Source organism: Myodes glareolus, chromosome 2 (genome assembly GCF_982192425.1).
Source record: "Myodes glareolus chromosome 2, mMyoGla1.1, whole genome shotgun sequence".
In the NCBI taxonomy this organism is placed as follows: domain Eukaryota; kingdom Metazoa; phylum Chordata; class Mammalia; order Rodentia; family Cricetidae; genus Myodes; species Myodes glareolus.
The window spans coordinates 44,048,631-44,070,853 of NC_142027.1; the positions used below are offsets into that span (position 1 = coordinate 44,048,631).

At 39.3% G+C, this 22,223-nt stretch overlaps 1 protein-coding gene across 1 annotated transcript in view; it reads left to right on the forward strand.

The window, feature by feature from the left end:
* The window catches only part of Adgrg7 (adhesion G protein-coupled receptor G7), a 59,568-nt gene extending 47,074 nt beyond the window's left edge, over window positions 1-12,494 (forward strand). Inside the window, exons 14-16 of the mRNA XM_048422952.3 lie at window positions 3,716-3,871; window positions 5,786-5,942; window positions 12,231-12,494. Coding sequence (XP_048278909.1) covers window positions 3,716-3,871; window positions 5,786-5,942; window positions 12,231-12,464 — 547 coding nt within the window. The 3' untranslated portion in view covers window positions 12,465-12,494. The remainder of the gene's footprint in view (window positions 1-3,715; window positions 3,872-5,785; window positions 5,943-12,230) is intronic.
* The last annotated feature ends 9,729 nt before the right edge of the window (window positions 12,495-22,223 follow it).

Consider the following 22,223-nt stretch of genomic DNA (forward strand, 5'->3'; position numbering starts at 1 on the left):
CGCAGTAAAAGTAAAAGTAAGATATACTGAAGTAAGAAAAGCCCATAGGCAACATATAGATGGGATAATTTAAGAAAAGCTAGCAACAAGCCAATCTAAGGCTGGGTATTTACAAGTAAGAATAAGCCTGTGTGTGGTGTATCTGGGAACTGGATGGCGAGCTCCCCCTGCTGAGAAAGAGTAAAAACCAACCAACTACAGAGGATCACAGTTACAGTTTAAATACAAAGCTCCCACCGCAGTGCTCACAGATACAAGTTAGGAGAAGCACCATTTGCTGTGTGTGCACTGACCCAAATGACTGTAAGCATCTCTAGTGAACCAAGGATGGGAAGACGTGGAAGAGACACATACTGAGATGCCGGCATGTACTGGAAAATATGTACCAGGAAGGAAAATTCTATTTTTATAGCTTTAGTGCAAGAGGGACCTTAAATTTAAAATTTCTTTGTCATATACCATAACGTTGTGCCTCCAGAGGTAAGGAAAGGAATAGAAATTGAAAACCAAATATGTACTAGGCTTCTGGTTATATTTTTCCAAAAAGAAATGTCCACAATATATTTTGATTATGCTTTTCCCTCTTCGAACTCCTTCCAGAACATTCCTGCCGACCCATCCAACATAGTGTTCTCATTCTCTCTCCTTCTCTCAACAAGAAATCAAAACAAAATAAACAAGAAACACACATAAAAACACTACAGAAACTGAAAATCAAGCAGAAAAAGCAAATGGCCAATAAGAAAAATAAACAAAAAAAATCAAAACCAAAGCTCTCAAAAAATCCCACTGAATTTGTTGACCCCGGGCATGGGGCCTGCCTGGGGAGTGCAGCTGATATATCCATGAGATTCCGCTAGAGAAAACTGACTTAGTGGCAGCATGCACGAAGCCTGCACAGGTTCAAGCCAGGGATTGCTGGTTAATTTGTAATGCTTAATTAAGAAAAAGAGTCTATGTGTGTGTCTGTGTATATGCCAGTCAGTCTTTTGGACACCAAGTCATTATTGTGTATATAGATACATGTAGAGGCTGGAATAATACTTTGGATTTGTTGGAGCTGGAGTTATAGAGGCTGTATAGTGTAGTGGTTGAGAATCAAACCCCAGACATCTGTAAGACTAGCCCTCAACTCCTGAGCCATCTCTTCAGTCCTTGGTGATTTTTGTAAATGGTCTGCTGTTCTGTCTGCTAATGCCTCCTTGTCTTTCCTCTAAAAACTGCTCAGAATAATGATACCACCCCGAATCCTCCTCCACTCAGCAGTCAAACTGTCATTCAGCTATTTCTTTTTACTTTATCGAGATAGGGTCCACAGGCCTTGAAGTTCCAATAGAGCCAAGGATGCTCTAGAATCCTGTCTTCCAAGGATTAAGAATTCGAGTGTGTGCCATCATCCTGGTCTTTCTCCTTACTTTTAAACAATCTTCAGTCAGACTGTTCCTTGCACATTTCTTTTATTGCACGCCCGTCACAATACAATAAGCTCCAGAGGATTCCCTACTTTTGCTCAAGTCATGCTCTCATCACTGCATCTGGAGTAACACTTTTTAAACTTAAAGCGCATCATTTCATGTCTCACCACCTCATCAAGAATGCAAGCAAGTGCCCGATAAGCCGCAGTATAGTTTGTATCTTTCCGTAAACCTCATTCACTTACTCAAGTGTTACCAGCCACACTAACCTCTGTTTCTAAAGCAGATACCTCAGGGCCTTAGGACATGATGCCATCTCTGCTTAGAATACTCTCCCTCCTCATCAGCTTCAGGTCTTTGCTCAAGTAGTACTTTTCTGTGAGATTCCCCCAACCACTCTATTAAATTAAAACCCTCCCCCTGTACACACACACACACATACACACACATACACACACACACACACACACATATATAGTGAGCAACGAGTCTAGAAATATATATAATATATATTATATTTTATCTTCAATTATATTTTATCTTCAATGCTCATCACTACCTGACATATTATTATCAGTCTTATTTTTTGTTTTATCTGCATCTCTAAACTAAAATATTTACTCACTAAATTATGGAGTCCTTTCTACTGTTAAGTCCTTGCTATCTAAAAGACCACCTGGTCATAGTATGTTTTCTCCAAAGGTTTTTAAGTGAATAAATTATTTCAACAATATTATGAGGTGGCCACATAATTTTCAACATAGATAAGAAAGGAAAAGAACAAAACCCATCCAAACTTCCTTCATCAAAACAAAGATCGTGATAGACAATCTATAAAAACAAAACAGCACAATGGGGTTAACTTTTGAAAACTCTTTTTGAGTATTAAGATTTTTAAATATCTATCAAGGGACTGGGGAAGCATTTCAGTTGGAAAGCATTTCAGTTTGCTGTGTAAACATGAGGCGCCGAGTGCTGGTCCCAGGCTCCTGGAGAAAAGGCAGATGTGGTGTCAGGTACTTGCAATCCCCATGCCTGGAAAGCTGGAGCAGGTAGATCCCTAAGGCTCATGGGTCAGCCTAACTGATTCAGTCATATGGTTATCCTCTGGCCTCCATAGGCATGTACCTATACATACAAGTACACACACACACACACACACACACACACTCACACACTCACACACATGCCCCAATCACTAGCAATAGGAAACTGTTTAAGTTACGGAATATCAAAGTAATAGAGTAATACATACAATGCCAAATTAACGAAGTTTCTTTTTATATTCTCCAATGATCTCCAAGATATGCTAAGTGAGCTCCAGAAGCATTAGTTGAATGTTGTCACTTGTTTTAATAAACATGAAAGAAACTGTGTATTTGCTAGTGTTTGTGTAGCCTAAATCAGTAAGGATACTCCCAAAACACTGGTGGATATTGGAACTGGAAATATGGTACAGCCATTTGTACCTTTCATATTGGGAGCCAGGATAAGCTACGTATCCAAAGCTGTAACAATAGTAATAGCTTGCCTAAAGTTAGGTCCCTCATATGTGACAGGAGCAGCATCTAAATGCAAGACTGTGGGTTTAGGAGGACAGGTATTACGTCCTTTTCTGTGACTGTGATAGAATGCCTTTACAAAATTCTGCTTAGGGAAGAAAGGTTTATTTTGCTTTATGTTGCACGGGGAAACAGTTCATTCTGGCTGAGAAGGCATGGATGGCAGCAACAGCAAGAGGCCGCTCTGAAAGTCACAGAACAGGGCCACACATGGCATTTCATCTACACACAGGAAGTAGAGAAAGAACAGGAAGTAAAGCCAGGCTATAAAACCTTAAAGCCCACCTCCACTGATTTGCTTCCTCCTGCAAGACTGTCTTCTAAAGTTCCACAACCTCCCTAAACAGTGCCACAGACTGGGAGCCAAGAGGTCAATACCTGAGCTTCTGGCAACATTTCTGATTCAAATCACAATTCAGTAGAAGAGCTATTACCTAGCATGCCCCAAGACTGGGGTTTCATCTCTCCATAACGAAAGCAGCATCAAGAACACTAGTAAATAGTTCAGTTCTGCCTGACTCAGTGACTTACCTGGTGCATATTGACTCATAGGAAATTGTGACAGAGACAACTTTTCTAATGGGCTGAATTATTGTAAATGACCTCAGATGTGTAAGACACCAAGGAATATTATTATCAGGGACATCCGTTCCGTGAATGACAATAATGTTAAATAACAAAAGGAATTGGTATTGGCTCTTTTCTTGGTCTGCTGAAATAATTTGTTTTCCTCTACAGCTGCTGGCTGGCCATTCCCGAGAGTGATAATTTTGTAAAAAGTCCATTTTTGTGGTCATTCATCATCCCTGTAACCATTATCCTCATCACTAATATTGTTATATTCATCATAATCACAGTCAAAGTGCTGTGGAAGAACAACCAGAACCTGACGAGGTGAGTCCCTGGCGTGGGAAGTTGTGAGCAAAGACTAGTGTAGGTGTAACACAGCACCTCACTGCATCCCAGCAGAGACTAATGTAGGTGTAACTAGCACCTCACTGCATCCCAGCAGAGACTAATGTAGGTGTAACCAGCACCTCACTGCATCCCAGCAGAGACTAATGTAGGTGTAACCAGCACCTCACTGCATCCCAGCAGAGACTAATGTAGGTGTAACCAGCACCTCACTGCATCCCAGCAGAGACTAAAGTAGGTGTAACAACACAGCACCTCACTGCATCCCAGCAGAGACCAATGTAGGTGTAACACAGCATCTCACTACATCCCAAAGCCCTGCAAAGGTTTTCAAAGTCTGCACAAGGCATGGGCATGTGGTATTCAGGAGTGATATCCCAATGAACTTTGACAGAGAAACAGGATCTGCTCAGCTTCTCTGCTAACCTCAGCAGTCCAGTGTGCCATACAGAATTATAGACCACACTTCTGTGTCATGTGGGCCCAAGCGTAAACTAAACCCTACAATGTCAAGAAAATCCCCCAAATTCAGGAAGCAAAAATTTGAATACTTGAAGAAATGAGAAGGTTGTAAGGAGGGAAATGCTGGCATCCGAGTTTTCAATGTAAGAATCACTGCTGACAGTGCTTGAATTACATACATGGTAGCTTCCAACCCTTCAAAATTCATTGCACGGATATGAAATTTGGAGATTTCACTTACAAATGTATTCTGCCTTTTAAAAATATGGTACATTTAGTGACATAGAGACCACATTCCATGGCTTACCAGGGCCCACCCTTACTGTTAGTTTTCTAGCCCCAGTAAGTGCTCTTATTGTTATCTCGAATATCTCTTGCTACACAATAAGAGGCCAGCCTGGTCTACAGAGTGAGTTCCAGGACAGCCAGCACTGTTTCACGGAGAAACCCTTTCTTGAACACCCCCACCCAAAAAAAGCCCAATGGAAATGGGGTGGGGGAGAGAATGGGAGGAAGTATGATCAGCAAGGAGAGAAAGAGAATAAGTTCCAATTTCCCTGAACAAATTAAACATGGGGATTTTATCCAAGGGCCTATACACATTTACATGGGGTGGTGCCAATTCACAAGGAGGCCCAATTTAGGGTCATAATTTGAAAAGATAGCAGACACATATTTGGGCTATAGTTAGCCCAATGTCTCAGAGCACATATGTAGAAGATTAAAAGAATGGACAGAAATAGATCTGTACATAATAGATCTACACAGAAATAAATTTGTATTTTTGTACTACAAAGTTTTTACTGAACATGAAGAAAAGGATGTTTGTGAGAATATGCTAACATGGGAGTCTGGTCCTGAAGAGGCCTGCTCCTTGCTCAGTCACCAACACCGTCAGGGGTCTCAAGAGCAGCAAAAGACGGCAAACTCCATGAGTGATTGATTGCTTTCTAGTCTCTGGCTTGCTCTCCTGGCCATAATAAGTCACATAGTTAAGACCAGATTCTGGGACAGGCTTCCCATGAGAGGGGGGAATCAGGCTGCTTCTAAATACCTTATTTCCATATAATCCAAGGCACAAGAAGTTTCTGGGCATCCCAGCCTCCCTAACAGAAAGGATTTCTTCACTAGCTGACCTTTTAGTAATAATCAGCCAGAGCCCCATTCTTAAAAAAAAAAAAAAAAAACACGGTTGCTTCCTCATGAAATTTCCTGTGCAGTACAAAAGGAATGATTTGTCTGAGCTTTGAAGTGGGCATTGAAGTATTTTAAGACAGACAGTCGAGTCACACTTTGTCAGGGTGACATAAGGTATGACAGAACATTGTTAAGTGAACAAGGTACATAGGTAGCGCTAAACACTGGCAGTGAGGACATTAGCCAGCAAAAGCCTAATCAGTCGTGTTCTCTTTCTCATTTTCTTTCATGTAGCACAAAAAAAGTTTCGTCCCTAAAGAAGATTCTTAGCACATTATCTATTGCTGTTGTTTTTGGAGTTACCTGGATTTTGGCATATGCTATGCTAATCAATGATGATAACATCAGGATTGTTTTCAGCTACATTTTCTGCCTTTTCAACACCACTCAGGTATGGTATAGATGGTCTGAAAGTAGCAGAACTCGCGGCACATGATACATAGTATCATCCTGGACCCCTGTTTCCTTCCTGTAAACCTCTCTGAAGACCATTGCTTAGTTACCTTTAGGGGGATCGATTATTCATTGACCTCATGAGAGGAACAAAAGCTTTCTGTATTCTTTTCTGGCCTGGAAGTCACAGAGTAAGCTCTCCACAGGGTTGGTGCACAATTCCTCTTCTCTGAGTGAAAGAAAAGATACTACATGAGGCAGAACAGGCCCTTTCCTTTCTTCCACGCGACGAGTTTACTTTGGTTGGAATGGGCAATGGTCGTCATTCCTTGAACTTGGAACTCCGTGGGTTTACCGAAGTTTTCTTTAAAAAAAAATGTGGGGAGCTGGAGAGATGGCTCAGTGATTAAGAGCATTGCCTGCTCTTCCAAAGGTCCTGAGTTCAATTCCCAGCAACCACATGGTGGCTCACGACCATCTGCAATGAGATCTTCTGGCCTGCAGGCAGACACACACACAGAATAATGTGTACATAATAAATAAATAAAATATTTTTTAAAAAAAGTGTGTTAAGATTAGATTTAGGCCCAGGATTTGAGCTATCTTTTCTGCAAATTTTAAATTGCATTTATTAGAAGTACTATGGGGGCATGCATGCCGTTGAATATATGTGTGTAGAAGTCAGAGGGCAGCTTGCAAGTCGGTTCTCCCCTTCTACCTTGTGGGTCCTGTGACTCGAGCTTAGAGCCTCACACGTGTTGGCAGGTACCCTGCCCTCTGAGTCATTTCACAGGCCCAGAAGAAAAATATTCACCTTGGAAAGAAAATCCTTCTTATTCCGTAGTTGCTGGGTATGAAGATTTAAAATGCCATTAAAGTTAAAGAGCGCAGGCTCAATGGGGCTCTTTCCTTACCAGCATTGTCATCTGGCTCCTTTCCCTGTTTAGTGAAGAGTACTAAAAATCCCCACCAAGGACTTTGAGTCTGTGTGTTCCCTTGTTTTCCATTTTGTCAGTTTTTGCTTCATTCATGTTAAGTGAAGACTTAACAGTCATCCTCATGATATACATTCATGATTATTTTATTTTCTAGAGGAACTAGCCCTTTTATCACTTACACTAAGATATCCTTTTATTTCTGATAATATCTTTTGCCATAATGTACCCTTTATCTATTACCTAGTCTTGTTACATAAACTGGTTATATGATCACGTGTGTGTGCATGCATATATGTGCGTGTGGCATGTGTGAGCATGTTTGCTATGAACCTCTGTATCTCTAAATTTTAAGTCTCTATTATGCAGGCATCAAATACATAAGCTTTACCTTCTTGTCTATTGTGACAAGATCCATCACTTTACCAGAGAGGGTAGCTAATTTGGATCTAATATACTAATTGATATAGGTTGCCATTTTACTATTTGTCTTCTGTGGTCATTTGTTTTTATCCCCCTGGTCCTCTTTCCCTCCTCACTTTTAAGTATGAGTTATTATTGTTATGACTCCACTTTAATTCCCATTCCAGTAATGTGATTTTGCAATTGGAGACAAGTTCACAGATGCAGTATACATTCACAGCTTTCATAAGGAACACCCAATAAAATCTAAGAGTCTTATAACAATAGAAGTCTGTTTGCTGCCCTCTCTAATCCTTGTGTAGAGGGGACACATGGCAATTTCCTTATGTCCCACATGTATATACATAATAAACCCCCAAAAGAAATATTTTTCCCTTAAATAGACATACACATCTTAAGTAATTAGGGGTAAAAACTTATATTTGGCCATATATCAACCATTTCTAGAACACTTCCTTCCTTTCTGAAGATCTAAATATCATATGCTATCATTTCTCTTCAGCCTAAAGATACTTCTTAATATTTCTTGTAATTTTTGGCTTTTGGTGACCAAAATGTATTTAATGCAATTGCAAAGTATTTTCTTTGAACTGAAAACATCAATTTTGCTATCATTGTTGAAGGATATTTTTTTTATTTATGAAAATAGGTTGACAGAGGCCCTTTTTTCTTTTTTCTTTTCTTGTTCCTTTTTAGAGAAGCAATTTCACACACCGATACATTTCCTAATGGGATGTCCTCAACCATTTGTACTGTTCTACTGCATACAAATGGGTTATTTTTCTCTGCTTGGGTCAGGGCTTTCTCTCTGTTTTAATGTTCGGTAGTTTAACTGTGGTATGAAAATGGTTCTTAACTTTCTTTGCACGTACTTTTCTCGGGATTGCTGAACTATTAGAATCTTTTATGGTTTTCACCATTATTTTTTCCTGCTCTGCTTCCTTCTCCTCCTTCTGATAATCCAGTTACCTTGATATTAGGTCACTGGATGCTGTCCCACAGGTCACAGCAAACTGTTCCTCTCTCTCTCTCTCTCTCTCTCTCTCTCTCTCTCTGCTGATAGTTACACTAGAAGACTTTAGATTATTTTAAAACTCGCTCAGTTTTCTGTGGCTGTCGCTACCCTGTCAGTATGTTTGGTTGCAGATGTTACACTTACTCAGTTTAAAAGCTTTGCTCTGATTTATTCTCTGCTTTCCCCCGTTATAACCACATTTCTGACGCATTCTACAGGAATAGTACCCAAAGATCAGCTGCTAAATCCAATGCCTGTGTTGGTCGCTTCGGCCACTCTCTACTCCTTGTTGGTTTTCCTTAGGGCAGGTCATGTTTTACTGTTTCTTTGTAGTATTTTGATTGCTTCTTGCATATTACAAGCAGTGTAGTAGGGCAAATCCACATTTTGTTATATTCCTATCAAGAGCAGGCTCAGCAAATAATAAACTTGAACTGAAACTAAAATATCTTTCTTACAGGTTTCATCTCATTTATCTAAGTGTATCAATGCCATTTTCCCTTAGTTTATGTGTGAGTGTGTATGAATGTGTGCATGTGCACCTGTGTGCTGAGGATATAAGAGAACCTTGGATGTCATGTGCTACCATGCTCCACCTTATTCCTCTTATTTCGGGGCTCTCACTGAATTTGGAGCTGGGCTGGTAACCAGCATGTCTCGGGATCACTTTCTCTCCCTCCCATCTGGGGTTACTGGCATACGTGTGGCCATGCCTAGCTTTTATGTTGGTGCTGTGGCCCACACTCAGGTTCTCATACTTGAACAGCAGCACCCATACCCCCTGACCGTCTCCCCAACACTTAGTTTTATGTTTAAGCTCATTTCTTAACACTTTGCGCCCACATATTTTGATGGTCTGGATAGTTTTCTCGTGGCTTTTCATTTTGTTAAAAATAACTTTTAACTATTTGATGACATCTTGAATTTTTCGAGCAAATAGCTGGATCCAGAAAACATCATTTTGAGTGAAGTAACCCAAACCCAGAAAGACAATTATCACATGTACTCACTCATGAGTGGTTTTTTTAAACATAAAGCAAAGAAAACCACCCACAAATCACAATCTTAGAGAACCTAGACAACAATGAGGACGATAAGAGAGACATACATAAATCTAATCTCCATGGGAAGTAGAAAAACACAAGGTCTCCTGAGTAAATTGGGAGCATGGGGACCATGGGAGAAGGTTGAAGGCGAGGGGAGAGATAGGGAGAGAAGCAGAGAAAAATGTAGAGCTCAATAAAAATAATAATAAAAAAGGAAAAAAAGAAAAAAATAGTTGAGAAAACTAATTAGCTGTCGTAGCATAGGCCCATAGTCTTAACACCTTGGATGTTGAGGACAGCCTGGGCTACATAATGAGACCTTGTTATAGAAACAAAGAGGCTGATTGGATAGTTCAGCAAGTAAAATGTGCCTGCCCAAGCTGAATGACCTGAGTGCAATCCCTGGAACCACATGGTGGACAGAACTGACTCCCAGAAGGTTGTCCTCTGGCCTCCACACATGCAATGTGGTGTGCGTGCACCCACACATTCACAATAAATAAATCAAGATTTGTCTGCATGAAAGAGACTAAGATATTCGTCCTATTCTGTCATCTTTTGTTACATACATCACCATAGTCTCCTTGTTTTTATATATTGTGTCACATGTACTATCACTTTTACATATACCTTTCTCTAATTATTTTGACCATTTTAATTATAGGGTTTTTTTGTTTTTGTTTTGTTTTGGTTTGGTTTGGTTTGATTTGGTTTGGTTTTTCGAGATAGGGTTTCTCTGTAGCTTTGGAGCCTGTCCTGGAACTAGCTCTTGTAGCCCAGGCTGGTCTCGAACTTACAGAGATCCACCTGCCTCTGCCTCCCCAGTGCTGGGGTTTAAGGCATGCGCCACCACCACCCAGCTTTAATTATATTTCTGAAGTTTATTAATACAATCCTTGTTTGTTAATGATGACTAGAAGATTCAACTTTTTCAGAGTAAAACAGTGTGTGCTGATCCCTGCATCCCTTTCAAAGTAATGTGTGCAAGAGCAAATTCTTTTTGCAATGCTGGGAATCTGACTCAGGGCCTCTCACTTGCTAGGCAAACACAGTGAAGCTAAGCTGACCTGAGGAAAAGAATACTGTTAGCATAGGGTAATTGTTTATTGACTCCTAATTTTATTGGCACACTTTAAAATTTACCATGCAATTCACATCGTCAGCAATACTTTCTCCTAATAAATTTTAAATACTTAAATTATATATGATATTTGTGTTAACTGAATTTTATTATACATAACGCTCCATTTTAAATATTTCCATGGTATCTTATGAGATTGTCTTATTGGACTTCTTTGTTTTAATTAATGACATCAGTGATAGTATTTCTTTGATTAGTCATTTTAGTAGATTGTGAATAAGGATTATTGAAGAGTTTTCTAGGTGGTAATTTCTCTTTAGATATGGCACATGAACTACACAAATTTGTTTGAAATCTAATTATTGATGATCTTCCCCCCTTTGGAATTCCATAGTTAATAAATTTCATGCTTATAGAAAAAAAGTCTGAGCTGATGCAAAATTAATTAACTTTCATCATTGTTATTCTTCTTCCTTTAAACAACAATTTTGAATATATTTTAGACTATTTGAAGTTTCAAAATACTGCAAAGTGCCCAAGTACCCATCACCAACCTTTAGTACTAATAATAACATCTTAAGGATTTTTAAAAAAATTATTTTGTGAGTGTTTCACCTGACATATATCTGTGCGCAAAATATATGCCTGGTGTCCATGGAGGCCAGAAAAGGGTATTGAATCTCCTGGAACTGGAATTATAGATGGTTATGATCCATGATGTGCGTGTTGGGAACCAAACCCAGATCCTCTGGAAAGCAGTGAATTCTGTTAACTGCTGACCCATCTTTGTAATCCAAAAGTAATATTTTCTGTAAGCTTAATGCACAATTAAACCTAGGAAAAACACACAGTTTTCATACATTCTTTATTCAGTGCTTCCCAGTGGCAATATCCTCTCTAATACAGTACATTGTCAAAATCAAGGAATGGGCATTGGTGCAATATTATCAGCTAGGTTACAAATAGCATTAGAAAGGCTGTCTAGAGGCTATAATATTCTAGGTAGTACTTTTCTGTTACAGTTACAAGTGAGAGACATCATCATACACTGGATAAGGAAGGAAGATTGAAATGAAAGCTGTAGTAATTCAGTTCCAAGCTCTACTATGAGTGGATGGATAATCTTGGGCAAATTGTTTATTTAATCTGAATTTTAGTTTTCATATCCATAAATTGGGGATTGTGTGCCTTAGTTTATAGTGCTGGTATGAAAATTAAATGAGAAGAATCAAATTATGAGAAATAAATGAGAAGTATCTGAAGTCAATTTGGTAAATGACAAATTAAAGACATGTAGAAAACACTACCCAGCCCTTTGTGGCTTAATTTCTTATGACTGTCTCATCTCCTTATGTAAAGTACAGGAAAGCAATGAGTAGAGGGTTTTAAATTTGTGCTGTCAAGGGATTACTAAGTCGATGAAATTCCAGCTGTTACTAAATACCCAGGAAATGGAGTCCCAGAATGTTAGAACTGAAGAACACATGGGTATCCCCCGGCAACCGTTACACTTTTAGAAACTGAAGGCTGCAAAGATTAGGGAAAGAGCAGACATGTACAGCAGAAATGGCAAGCCAGGGCAGAAACTCTGGCGTTCTGAATATGCATTACTGTATATGTGAGAAGGACATGCACATGACCAGCAATGTGGACGTCAGTTGTGGGGCAGCTATTCCTCCTCATGCTGGGAGAGTGAAGTAACATCTCCATTCTGTGATGCAGAAGTCTGTACAGTACTGTCTACTGTTCTGTACTGTCCAGTATTAAACTTTTCTTCTCTCTTCAGGGACTGCAAATCTTCATCCTCTACACTGTTCGAACCAAAGCATTTCAGAGTGAAGCGTCCAAGGTGTTGAAGTCACTGTCATCATCCTTTGACAGAGTGAAGCCATCGGCTTCATGGATCCCGCTGAGACTGCGTGTAAGGATGTACAATATGCTCAGGTCCATACCATCTCTGAATGAACGATTTAGGCTACTGGAGCCATCTGGAGTGTCCGAGGAAACATCATTATCTTGAGAGTGACAAATAAAGTCAAGTGCCTAATAAGACTGTTCCCTATGATGGTCTTTCTGTCCAACTCCTAAGAATTGTGTCTGTTTATGTCATTCTCTACTTCTCCTAGAATGTCTTCCTAAAGACACGTTAAAACTTGCTGTTTCTTACCACAGGAATAGTGTATTTGGTAGGGTGTTTTTTTTGTGTGGTTTTCACTAGCCTATTACGTGAATCAAATCAAGAATCCTACACAGTATTCAAGATGGCCATTGTTATGTCATTAGGTCTGCATTGACATACTTTGACAGTAATGTAGAACTTACAACAAATTCCTTCCCAACTTATTAAAAAAGACATGAAGAAAAATTACCTTCTAGAACAAAATGACTACTGATAAATACAGGGAGTTGTTTGCGTACATTATACTTTTGCAGATGAAGAATTTCGCAACCAGTTTTACCTCTAGGAAAATATTTTTTTGTTGTTTTAAAAATTGTTTTGTGATCAGAGTAATCAGTTCTGTAAGAAATGGTTAGAGGTACTGTTCAGGAGACTGCTAAGCCTCAGCCTCTAGTTATTTACTACACACACACACACACACACACACACACACACCCTTTTAATTGATACATATATACATACCATATTTACCATATATATCATTTATATGTGTTATACAAATATATCACATATATAATATATGTTCAGTATATATGGTAAATATATTATTGATGAAGTGACTTTGGGACTGAGAAATGGAAAAACGTAGAACAACATTAGCATAGATACTGAGATCAACAATTAATAAGTGGGACCTCCTGAAAATGAAGTTTCTGTAAGGCAAAGGACACTGTCAATTTGACAAAATGGCAGTCTATAGAATGGGAAAAGATCTTCACCTACCCCACATCTGACAGAGGACTGATATTCAAAATAAATAAAGAACTCAAGAAACTAGACATCAAATCGGCAAATAATTTAAGTTAAAAAAAAATGGGATATAGATCTAAACAGAGAATTCTCAATAGAAGAATCTGAAATGGCAGAGGAACAAAGAATTGTTCAACACCCTTAGCCATCAGGGGAATGCAAATCAAAACTGCTCTGAGATCCATCTTACACCAGTCAGAATAGCTAAGATCAAAACCACTAATGACAGCTTATGCTGGAGAGGATGTGGAGCAAGTGGAATGCTCTTCCACTGCTGGTGGGAGAGCAAACTTGTACATATTGCACAAGCACTTGTATAAACTGCACACACATAAGCACACACACACACAATGGATGAAGAGACACTGGGATTGAGAAGATGAAAAGATGTCGAACACAGTAGCACAGAGAGTGAGATCAACAATTGAAAAATGGGACTCCATGAAAATGCAGCTTCTACCTCAAGACCCAGCTATTCCACTCTTCAACACATACCCAAAGGATGCTCAACCACACCACAAGGACACTTGCTCAACTCTGTTCGTAGCATTATTTGTAATAACCAGAACCTGGAAACAACCTAGATGATCTTCGACCAAAGAATAGATAAAGTGTGGTATATTAACACAATGAAATATTACTCAACTATTAAAAACAATGACATCAGCAAATTGAAAGCAAATGAATGGAACTTGAAAAAAAAATCATCTTGAGTGAGGAAACCCAGACCCAGAAAGATAAATGTGGTGTATACTCACTCCTAAGTGGATATTAGCTGTAAAGTAGAGGATAACCATATTACAATCCAGACACAGAGAGGCTAAGTAACAAGGAGGGCCCAAGGGGGACACGTGGATTTCCCTGGGAAAGAGAAATAGAAGAGGTCTCAGGAATCAGGTTGAGGTGTGGATGGAGGGGGGAGAGTAATAAAAGAAATGACTTGAAGGGGTACATTTTAGGGTCAGGTAGAAACCTAATGCAAGGGAAACTCCCACAAATCTACAAGGACGACCCCAGCTAAGACTCCAAGCAATAGTTGATAGGTAGCCTAAACTGGCCGTCTCCTGTAACTACAGATCTGTAGTTACAGATTGGTGACTACCCTAATTGTCACCACAGAGCTTTCATCCAGTAACTAATAGAAACAGATACAGAGATCCACAGCCAAGCACTGGGCTAAGCCTGGGGAATCCTGTCGAGGAGAGGGAGGAAGGATTGTATCAGCCAGGAGGGTCAGGGTCATCACAAGGGAACCCACAGAAGCAACTGGCCTGCTAATGGGAGCTCACAGATTATGGACCAGTGGCCAGTTTGCATGTAACTGGCCTAGGCTCTCTGCATATGTGGAATTCCTAGGCAGTGGGAGTAGGGCATGTTTCTAACACTCGGGCTGGCTTTTGGGAACCTGTTTCTAATGTTGGGTTGCCTTGCTCAATCTTAATACAAGGAAAGGAGCTTAGTCCTACCTCAACTTGATATGCCATGCATTGTTGGCACCCATGGGAGGCCTGCCCTTTTCTGATCAAATGTGGAGGAGGTTGGGTTGGGGATATAGGGGAGGTGGAGGAAGGAAATGGGGGGGGGGGAGGGTAAGCTATGATGGGATGTAAAATAAATGAAAAAAATTAAAAAATAAAAGTTTTGTGACCAGAATAATTAGTTCTGTAATAAATAGGCAACATTATGTCTTAGTAGACTGCTAAGTCTCTCACTATTTACTACATACACAAACCCCTTTATAAATAAGTGGTGTGGTGTGTGTGTGTGTGTGTGTGTGTGTGTGTGTGTGTGTGTGTGTGTGTAATTGATGTAGTGGTACTGGGACTCAGAAAATGAAAAAGAAATGTAGTGACAATCACATGTATGGCTTTTAGAAGCTCTAGATATTCCTAGAACTTCAACTGAATTGTGAACAGCTTCCATTGGAGTGGGAATACCCCCACTGGACTTAGGAGATATCATCTCTGAATGGTTGCTTTTTGCTTTGCTGTAAACCAGGCAGCTGGTGTGAGCGTATGAACTAAGAGACTAACAAATTTCACGTGAGCTTGTCAAAGCCTTCTCGCCATTCCTTAAAGATTACATTCTCTAATTTTATTTAACTTTTAAATATCTACTTTTTTTAGCCTGCATGCCTGCCTATTCACCATGTGCATGCATTGCTTGTGGAAGTCAGAAGAGGGCTCAGGTCCCCCTGGGAGTGGAGTTACAGACAGCTGTGAGCAGACACACTGGTGCTGGGATTTGAACCTGTGTCCTCTGGAATAGCAGGCAGAGCTCTTAAGTGTAAATCTTTCTTACCATTCCTCAAAGAATGTGTATTCTCTGCAGAAACGGTTGCAAATGCCAATTGGGCTCCTAGGCAAACCAAGCCAAGCTTATTTGATCTGTAGCATTAATGAGACTTTTATGGGAGAGCAGACAAAGTAAAGAGAAGAAAGTACATTAGAAGGGCAGTTCTGAAGGGCAGGACTCTCAGTGGTATTATACTGCTACACCTAGATATGGGCTGGACAGGGAGCTGGGTCAGTCACAATAAGATGACTGACCCTTCTTATTTATCAGATAAATAAGATCAGATCAAAATTTGATCAGATAAAAATAACCCTTAAGGTCTATAAATGTGAGAAAAAATTACCAAAAACTATATTCAGCTTGAGGATAGGATTTCACTTTTCCTTGATGGCTACAGTTGTTTCTTTGTGAGTTTTTTTCAGTATCTTGGGAGTATAATTCCAGGAAAAATAATTCATATAATTTCCTTCAAATGTGCAAGGTCCACATACAATGGTGGAGACTAATTCACACGAAACCCTGAAATCCTGCCGTCAGGAAACCTTTGGTTTGAACCTTTACCTTGGGTGCTAGTCAGCAATCTTAAAGTCTGGTGACACAAATAAAACTCAAATTTAGATTAAAGGTTAAAGGGAATTTACTGGCTTAATAAATGTAAAGTTCAAGGGCCACGTTGGCTTCAGATAACTTTTCTATGTTCCATTTGCCTGGTGCAATCACAGGTTTTGTTCATTGTCCTGGCTTATACATTAAAAACAGCTATTTTAACTCTCAAGGTCCTGCATGGTAACAGTAACTCCAGGTCTAGTTAGAAGGAAGGATGATAACAATGTTTCAGGATTCTTTCCTCTCTTCCTGTTTCCATGTGTTTCTTTACCACTATTCTCAAATATGGCACTCCCAACCCTACAGCTTAAGATCTAACAAGAAGAGGGATTTTATTCCTCGTGGCAAACCACAAGCCAAATCCTACTGGGCTTTAATTATACTTACTGTTTCAGTGGGAAGCAGAATGGCTTAAAATAGAGGGACTCAAGGACAGACCACTTATTTTACGGCACTTAGAAAGCACAGACAAAATGAGACCTGCAGCAGACAGCCGCAAAGAAGTAAGGAGAGAAGACGATTCTTCTTTTAAGCCAGAGACCTGAAGCTGTGAGCTGGAGCTGTAAACACCTCTTCCCGGTGCTGTGTGCTCGGGATGATCAGCCAGCTTTCTGTAGCAAAACGGCAGAGAAGAACCTTGACTGTCACCTCCTCCCACCCCACAGCTTCCCAGCACATCTCACACTGGATGCAATCGGCAAAAAGTCAGCAAAGACAGGATCTGTGGAGCGCAGGATGCCCTCTGGAAGAGTATAGTGGGCAAGGGGAATCAAAGACCAGCAGGCCCAGAGCTGGCATGTCCTACCCAGGACATGTACGTTTGTTAGGAATGCTGGTGTAGCATCTGTCCAGTACCCAATGGAGAGATTGGGGATGATTTGGGTGACAGAAGCTTGTTGAACACCATGCATAACGGACAGTTACATCTTAGAAGAGATGCTGACAGCAATTTAAAAATCTACTACATCTGATAGGACATAAATATCTGCTGCCAAATAAGCCAGTCGAAGTCTGATCAGTCATCTCTGTCTGAACTGGGTTTGGACGGACCATCAGTAGAATCCATAGGGGGAGTTGGGTATGAGTAAATACGGAACTGTGAAGTGTGAATTTAAAGGAAATAAAATGTGTAATAAGAAAGATGCTGTTGCTGTTGTGTATGAACAGTTCCTAATTTCTGTTTCCTGGTTACATTTGTGTGGTAACAGTTCCTGGTTGCTTTTTTTTTTTCAGTGTCAAGATAAACAGATCATTGATTGACCTTTGTGTTTTCTTGCCTGCATCTTAACTGACAGTTCAAAGTTCACTGTTCAGTTGTCAGTCTATCTTGTTTTTTCTCTTACCTCTTCTATCTTGCTTTTTTTTTTTTTTGATCTTGTCAGTAGCAAATTGTAATCCCTCTCAAACTCATTGCTTCATTTAGAAGAACTGGGCATACTTAACACTTGAAAAGTTGGTATCAAAAAGTAGCAGCTGATACATCAGCTTGTCAACTACTAGGAATGTCTGTGGAGGCTCACCAATGTAATGTAATGCATAAGACATATTCCCATTCCTGTCTCCAGAGATGAGTTCTAATATGATGAAAAAGTTGCTGGTAGCTGGGTTACAATCAACCCAATTCAACAGTATCCATTTTAAAAGGCATTGATAAACACATGAATTGTAAAATCAAACACTTGCTTAAAGCACCCCAAACAAACTGATTAACAAGTCAACAAAGGACCTAGATAGATCTTTCCCTAAGAGCTAACATGTGGAAATATTAATGAAATGAAAATCAGGACACAGTGGAATATGAATGCACACCAGCTAAACTGGCAATTCTAAAAAGGGTTCTGAGAGATAACTAGGGTTGGCAGGATGTGGACAGAGAATCTATACCACTATTGTTGGGAATGTAAACTAGTTCAGCCATGATTGAAAATGGCAGGAATATCCCTCAAAAATTAAAAACAGAATACTATAAGATCTAGTAGTCCCTCTCCTTGGTATATACCCTAAGAAAATCAAATCAAAACCTGCATAGATAGATAGATAGATAGATAGATAGATAGATAGATAGATAGATAGATAGATAGATGATAGATAGATAGATGATAGATAGATGATAGATAGATAGATAGATAGATAGATAGATAGATAGATAGATAGATGTCTACTTCCATATTTATGGAGTGTTATTCACGACAGTAAAGCTAATGAAACTACCTAACAATCTTTTTTTTTTTTGGATTGGATAAAGGATGTTCTTTACCTTATGAGTTTGAATCAAGGTAAATTCATTGTAAATTAAAAATACCATAATAAAATGAATAGCAAGTATTATAGCTCAGCCTACAGGAACATGTCCAGACCATGTACATTCACGGACACTTGGACAAAATCATCAGTGGTGTGGGAGAATTGTCTGTAATCTGTCAATCATGTTTTAAATAAACGCTGATTGGCCAGGCAGGAGATGTAGGTGGGAAAACCAGACAGGAAGTGGAAATGATGCAAGGAGAGCAGGAGAATTCTGTGGAGGAGGATGTTGATTCCTCCCACTCCTGCCCAGATCACCGAAGCAGCAGGATGTGAGCTGCCCCACTGAAAAAGGTACTGAGCCACATGGCTAACATAGATCAGAAAAATGGGTTAATCAAGATGTGAGAGCTAGCCAGTAAGAAGCCTGACCTAATGGGCCAATCAGCATTATAACCTAAAGAAATCTCTGTGTTATTTTCTTTGGGACTAAATAGCTGGGGGGCCGGGCAGAACAGAAAACCCCAACAAACAAGCAAGGCCCCTCATGTTACACATCAGCACAGAGCTGGTTTTATAATAAAGGTTTTATACATAAAGATATAGTTTATTGAATACTGTAGGGTAAACTGGACAGTTCCATTTGCTTACTGTCATGACTGTGTGGCTGACTGGGAGCTGTGGCTTATAAGGTGATGCCCAACATTTTGAAACTGTCATACCACATATCACTTACCCAAGAAACGATCAAATTTGAAGTTCCATTTCTATTAAATTCATATTTTTTTGCACCAGTACAAGCAAAAACTTTTAAGTTGAATGACATCATAAATTGAAATTTTATATATTGCTTATACAGTGTGATATTATTGCTCAGCCTTTGGAAAGAAAGGGAGACTCTGCATTGCTGTTTGCAGCACCATGGATTACTCCACAGAACCCAGCTGCAGAAATACTGTATGTACTTTCAGGTCTGTGTGGACTCTAAACTACAGCCACACACAGGGTGAAAGTAGACTACTACCATGGATTGGGTGGTAGAACGAAAGGTGGGTTGTGTACCGCAAACTTTCAGCCACAGGCGGGGTAAGTTTGGTTTTCTACTGGACTGCAGCAGTGCCACTATAGCTAATAGTAGTGGACTTCATGACATCACGGAGTGCTTTCCCCAAATGTTCAAGCAGTTGATTTTGCACACATATATGGTGTGAGGAGATGGCTAAGTTAACAAGATTGTGGTAGTTGCTTGCCTAGGTCAATGTCATATTTTATACCTTAGATATGTAATTTGTATTTTATACCTTATTAAAGTATTGAATAATCATCTTTACAAATATTTTTATAAAAACAAAATATGAAATGTCTTAATTTAAAACTATTATCTACATTTCCATTTTCCTTACAGCCCTTGTAACTTTAACAGTAAATGAAATTGTATATGATTTTACTTATCATTACATACTAATGTAGTCCTTATAATAATAATAATTGCATATAACTTGAATCACTAATTTGTTTCCCTATTGTCTATTTAGTTGATTTCAATATTTAGCATTGTAGGAAAAGCTATGAATAAATGGGCACAGATACAATTTTTCCTTCATTTAAATGATTTCCTTAAGATAAATTCTCAGAACTTGGATAAATGTGTTGAAAGCTATTAACATGTCTTTAGCAATTCTGGGGACGGGCTTGTTCTTAAACAACCCAGTCTTTGCAGAGTTCAAAGGTCTCCAGAAGAAGAAGACTTGAATCCCTTCTGAGGTTAGCTTCCCTCAGAACCCAAGAGCCCATCATGAGGCCTTGCCTCTTCAACGTCCTGATGCCCACCTCCTCACACACACTGCCGCACTGCCAGGTAAACTTGCAGTGAACATCTGGAGACCCGTGCCCCTTGCGGACATAGCAGGCCCGCAGCAGCTCTGTTTATCAGCCTTCTTTCCATCCAAATACATTTTTCCTATCAGCTTCATCCACCGAAGTTCTCATCTACTTAAGAATTTTTGTGCTTGTTCCTTCATGTAAGATAAAAACATTTCATCTAGTTTTGACTATCATGAATCAAAATTTTAGGTCATTTTTGTACAAGTCTTTGAACTAACATTTTATTTTCTTTTAAAATATTGCATGGTGTTGTCGGGTCACAGAGTAATTGAAACTTTATTTTTAAACTTTATTTAAAAACACTTTATTAAAACAAACAACAACAGCTGAGCTGTTTCCTAATATGGTTGACCTATTTTACAAAGCCAACGGCAATGTAGAAATTTAGCATTAACTTTTAAGGTTCTGGTTTTTTAATTATTCCAGGAAGTGTACATAGTTATAATTCGTTTTTAGCCCATTGATCATGTTTCTGAATATCAGCTCTTAGGTGGAGATGCGGTGTGTGTGTGTGTGGTGTACAGCGGGGTGGTATGACCCAATGCTGCTATCTCTTACAAGACTCTCAGAGACCTATGGTACAGCTCCTGTCTGCATTGGTGCTCCAGTGGCACTTTGCTACGTGTGGAAGCAGAAGCAGGATCTTTACAATTTGTTGGACTTTGATACAAGTTACCATGATGCTGTAACATCACAATTGAGACTTTCTGGACCTTGGTGATAATAAACGAAGATGCCCCACCACCACCACCAAGCATTCACTAGGCAGCAACAAAGAAGGGAACTGTTCTCCCAGACTAGAATCTGGACCTCAGTTACAGGTCATGTGATTTGAGATAAGAGCACAAGACGCTGTAAAGGAATAAGAAAGCCAAGCCAGACCTGAATTTCCTACCACCACTAAAATTTGTGACCATAAAGTAGGCTGAAATTATTCTTAACAAAATGTTGCCCCCAGTTAAGTAATAGATTGTATATTGTCCTTAAAACACATAAACCACGGTGCTAAAGGCAGAACTAAGTCCTCTCTGAGTCAGCTGTTAAATTTACAGCCCTCTTCTCTCCAGTTTATTCTGATAATGAGATCTCGGTGTTTCATTTAGATTTAAAAAAAGGGTATACTCAAATTATATACCAATAATCATGGTATGTTTTTAACATAGATGTATAGGGAACCATGACATGTCTAGGACCACTCTGAAGTTCCACAAATGTGGCATTATAGAAAGGATAAGAAGGAAAGGTAGCAAAGGAACAAATCATGTAGGGGAAAAGTGTGAATGAAACCAGAGTGTGAATCTAAGTTTTCTTTCTGGACACACTTAATTATTTGAGCAACAAATCCCCAAAACCTGTGAAAAATCATCTGATGGAAGTATCTTGTAAGAGACAGCAGTGTTGGATTATTCCACTCCACTTTGCTGTACTTTGCCATGTTGTTTAAAGAGATTATTGGATGGCAGTGGGCATCCACTAGTTGCCATGTACTGAAATCCCGGGCACCCAGAATGCAAGCAGATGTGTTCAGCGTGAAACACTTTTATTCAAACACTTTAGACACAATGCACTGCTCTTAATAAAGAATAGTGAAAGTCTCCTTGAATTCTAATTGTTCAGACACGAGCTAGGGGCCAATCTTGTAAACAGTCTTTTCTAAAACCTGAACTCTTTTGCTACTATGGTAACTCTTTTCGGCATGCCTGGATAACTTTTTGAGACTTTCTTTGTGCACTCAAAATGTTTTTGAGGTTTAACTACATATGTATGTTTCTTTTCAATCTTCTACAGCTTTTCTCTTGAAAATAAAACATTAGTGGGTAT